The sequence below is a fragment of the Palaemon carinicauda genome, chromosome 12, assembly GCF_036898095.1.
Source record: "Palaemon carinicauda isolate YSFRI2023 chromosome 12, ASM3689809v2, whole genome shotgun sequence".
In the NCBI taxonomy this organism is placed as follows: Eukaryota; Metazoa; Arthropoda; class Malacostraca; order Decapoda; family Palaemonidae; genus Palaemon; species Palaemon carinicauda.
Window position 1 is genome coordinate 148,920,872 of NC_090736.1, and position 4,404 is coordinate 148,925,275.

Consider the following 4,404-nt stretch of genomic DNA (forward strand, 5'->3'; position numbering starts at 1 on the left):
TGTAAAATGTAAATGCTATTTAACAAATTAGCTATTTATGGAAGAATTACAGTTTAGCTATTTATGGAAGAAGTTGATTAGTGTTTTCATTTGACGTTTAACAAATTCCAGTTCGAAAGCCGATATACACGTGAAATGTATTTTTATGTTCAATACTAGAATGAATGCATTTGAAAACGCCTTTAGCGCGCTTCTTATACGACGTTACAGAGGCAAGCCCGATAATGTACACATATGATCAGCTCTCAAGTCCTATCTCCACCCAAGGTAGGACCATGGTGGGTTAGACATTAGCTGTTGAACGTGGCTAAAAAATTCCAACCTATGGATAACAAATCAGATGTTTACAGTTGGCTACCACACGACTAAATGTGTCTTAAAAAAAAAAAAAAAAAAAAAAAAAAAAAACTTAATTTTCATAAAAAATACGAAGTTTTTTTTTTTTTTGTTTTTTTTTTTTTTTTTTTTTTTTTAAATCGCAAAGTATTGTTTCAGAGATGGAATTATAAAACCTGTATCACAACAAAAGATGAAAATTATGATGAGAATTATTAGCGAAGATATAATAGCAAGTTTACATTTCAAAAATAGCATTTCGACTAGATAATAAATAAGACACTTGGCAAATTAATTTTATTGATACATCATATACTCATCTTCAATGAGAGCTCAATGAATTTCTGTACAAGGGAAGGAAATACACTGTGATGGTCCCTCAATATTTCCAAAAAATTATATTCTTAAACTGATGCGTTGTCTTTTTTTTATATTCTCTTAAACTAGATAACAGATATTTAGTCTAAACTTCTCTCTTCACAAATGATTGGTATAAAACAAACATCTATATACCTCTATTTATTATTTTACATATTTATAGATACATATCCTTTATAAATTTACGATAACCACAGTGGGAGATTCAGCCTAGGTATTACTAATGCGGTTTGGACTGTAAACACCGTCCGAGTTCCGACTCTTCTTCATTTTAGAATCACTTGGACTTTGAAACTCATCTCTAAAGTCTTTCAAAATAATTTGTATTGGCTCTCTATATAAACATTTCCAAAGCAAAACAGCTACATAACATTTTCGCCAAACTAGTACTCTTTTCGAATCAACAGTTTTCCGTAATTTTTTCTGTATATCTTTCAATATAGACCTCTTTTATCGTCTTTTTTTCTGCTCCAGTCAACTTGAACCAGCCCAAAAATATAAACTTACACGATTCTTTACTTCTTTCCACTAACACTTTTGTGGACTAACCCGCTTCATGAACAGCTACCATAGCAAGTTATATAGATCCTTATTTCATTACTGGATCTTGACTTTCTGTGACGGCAGTCCAGCAATAGCTTTAAAGAGACAAAATTACACAATTACCTTTGAACATCGTGGAAGCAATGAAGCAGATACATCTCTTATGCAAAACTGGTAACTGAAATCAATTAATTATGACTCGGTCACTCTGTTGTCTTTCCAAATACTGAATTGTGATTTATAACTTTTTTATTCTAAGTATCTTTAAAAACATATATTTTTCTTGCTTATGAAAATTCTATCAAGCAATTATTGTCCATAGATTTGCCACTGGTCTGTCCTGTCACAACTTTTAAAATGGCTGCAGTTAGGTTACACAGGACTTTTTCATGTCAAAACAGCTTCAGTGATGGAAAAGTCAATGATAGTTTCGCAGTCTCTCTCATGACAACAGTGGTATCGTGTCGAATCTTCCAGTGCACACATGCTACATACCCGAAAAGAACCGATGTGTCCCAATATCTAGTTTTCAATTGGTTGAGGATGTCTCTGGACATACTTTTAACTTGCTTGGCGATAACCAATCACCTATTTCTCTCCTGGTTGAGGATATCCAAGAATCAAGTTTCCAACTGGCTGATGAGGTCCAAAGGACCTACTAACCAACTGCTTCATTTTTCTGGACTTCGCTCTCAATTGGCCGATGACGTCCTGCTCTGGTGCTCCTAGAGGTTTCTCCTAGACAACGCGAAGCGATTCCGGCGCTAAGACTTTCGAGGTTTTTTGGTCGCCATCATGTTGAGAGGATCTTTACCGTATCTGGCAAAGACCTCCCTTTTGAAGCCCTCGAAGAGCCGGCGGTTGGCATTATTCTGCTTTTCGCGCCATGCTGGGCGGCTTCGCTTCACCTGCATTCCCCAGTGCAGTGTGAAGATTGGAGAAAGAACGTGGAAGCTGTAGCCACTTACAAACATTTCGTACACCTGATGGGGAGGAGAAAAATGTCAGTACGGTCATAGAGAATATTAGATACAATGCAAGCAGTAAAGAAAAACTAAAATAATTGGCATTACCTTAAATCTAGATTGCCAAGGAGGCAAGAACATCCTAACTATGAGAACTCTGGGAAGTATATGACAACACATTTTCGTAAATTTTATCATTCAGAGCAAGGGCAAACACATTGGGTTTGAATATAAGAAAAAAAGAAACAGACACCAAAGTGGAAATATAAACTGTATATTCTGTTATGTAGAATAGAATGTTAACCATTTCATGTTATATTGTCCACAGTACAGTGATATAAGAAGAAAAGCCATAGAGTTCCAACAACCATACGAAGTAGATCATGAACAAACAGTCGTAAAATTCCTTGTTTGTTAAGAAAATATTGAAAATAAGAGAAATTTACTACAACAAATGTGGGTGAAAAGAGAAAAAAACTAGTGACAATAAGGAACACACAAAACTGAAAGACACAAGAGGAGCCGATGCAAAGGAGAAGCCTCGACCTGAACCTGAACCTGGGAATGAAATACACAAAGGCACCAAATTAGGAGCTGATAGAAAACTTCTAAACTAACCGGTACGAAGGGCAGAGGAAATTTCAGAAAAAAAGCATTGCATGAGGTTGGAGCAATATTTGGGCTCTGGGTTATAATTACCAAACTATCCTCCGGGCCAGAGACTTTTGTTGAAAAATTGATATCCACAGATTTGGAAAATTTCAGTCTGAAATCATAAACTCTTCAACTAGCTTTGCATTCTGAAATGATAGGTTGGCAGTTAGTTATAACGAATGTTTTGAGCCGTCCAAAGGATATTTCTATGTAGTTGCACATCTTGCAAAGCACAAAAGGAACATTCAAAATCTAAGTCTGTTTATTGTATAAGATTTTGCTTTCTTTAGGTATGTTTACACTAAGCATATAAAATTGTCTTTATCCATTTTATTACCCCCAAAATAATCATGAGCATTCATTTACAAGAGTTATTCCACCTCAACACGTACATGAACAGATGATTAGTTTTAATTCTATTAATATTAGAGATTACTAAAAGTGCAAAATATTTCTTAGCCATTTCCATCATCATCATCATCTCCTCCTACGCCTATTGACGCAAAGGGCCTCGGTTATATTTCGCCAGTCGTCCCTATCTTGATCTTTTATTTCAATACTTCTCCATTCATCATATCCAACTTCGCGCTTCATAGTCCTCAGCCATGTAAGTCTGGGTCTTCCAACTCTTCTAGTGCCTTGTGGAGCCCAGCTGGACGTTTGGTGAACTAATCTCTCATCAGAATTCTTAAATTAGATACACATTTTCTCTCCTCTGCTTTTATCCTAATAATTTCTCTTTGTTTAACATTTGAGGTCACGAAAATGCTCTCTCTCTCTCTCTCTCTCTCTCTCTCTCTCTCTCTCTCTCTCTCTCTCTCTCTCTCTCTCTCTCTCTCTCTCTCTCTCTCTCTTCGTTTTTACAACAAACCTTTCCCGTCTTTCTCCTTGTTTCCCCAATGCATAAATAAACAATCATGTCCAGCAATAGGAAGAATTAAACAATTACCCAAAATGAAAACCCCACAGAACCCTTTTCTACCTGATTCAAATTAAGTGGATTAAACAAAGACTAAAGATCGAAACTTTCCTAAAACGACTGAAACAATACAGAATAACAAACGAAAATTGCTAATTCCGATATAATTTACGTGGAGTTTCCAGTTAAATGTTCGTTCTTTATGCATTTTATTTATTTATCAATTACAAAACAAAGTACCGGCTTTCCTTCCAGAGTGCATGTCTGTTCCAGGCCTTAGCAAACGTTAAAAATTCTTTATTTCTTCTTTTAAAGAGAACTTTTGTCTCTCCTTTTATAGTTTATACGTGAAAGATCTGTTTTTATGTTGTTACTGTTCTTAAAGTATTTTGTTTTAATTGTTCATTATTTTTCATATAGTTTATTCATTCACTTATATCCTTTCATCCCCAGGCTTTCTCTCCCTGTTGGAGCCCTTGGGCTTATAGCATCTGGGTTTTCGAACTAGGGCTGTAGCTCAAGTAGTAGAAGTAGTAGTAGTAGTAGTAGTAGTAGTAGTAGTAGTAGTAGTAATAATAATAATAATAATAATAATAATAAATATATTTG

At 35.1% G+C, this 4,404-nt stretch overlaps 1 protein-coding gene across 5 annotated transcripts in view; it reads right to left on the reverse strand.

The window, feature by feature from the left end:
• Positions 1-620: 620 nt before the first annotated feature.
• Positions 621-4,404, reverse strand: part of LOC137651323 (beta-1,4-glucuronyltransferase 1) — a 700,820-nt gene continuing 697,036 nt past the window's right edge. For all 5 annotated transcript variants that reach the window (XM_068384602.1, XM_068384600.1, XM_068384604.1 and 2 more), the window contains exon 7: positions 621-2,240. In XM_068384602.1, coding sequence (XP_068240703.1) covers positions 2,022-2,240 — 219 coding nt within the window. In that variant the 3' untranslated portion in view covers positions 621-2,021. The remainder of the gene's footprint in view (positions 2,241-4,404) is intronic.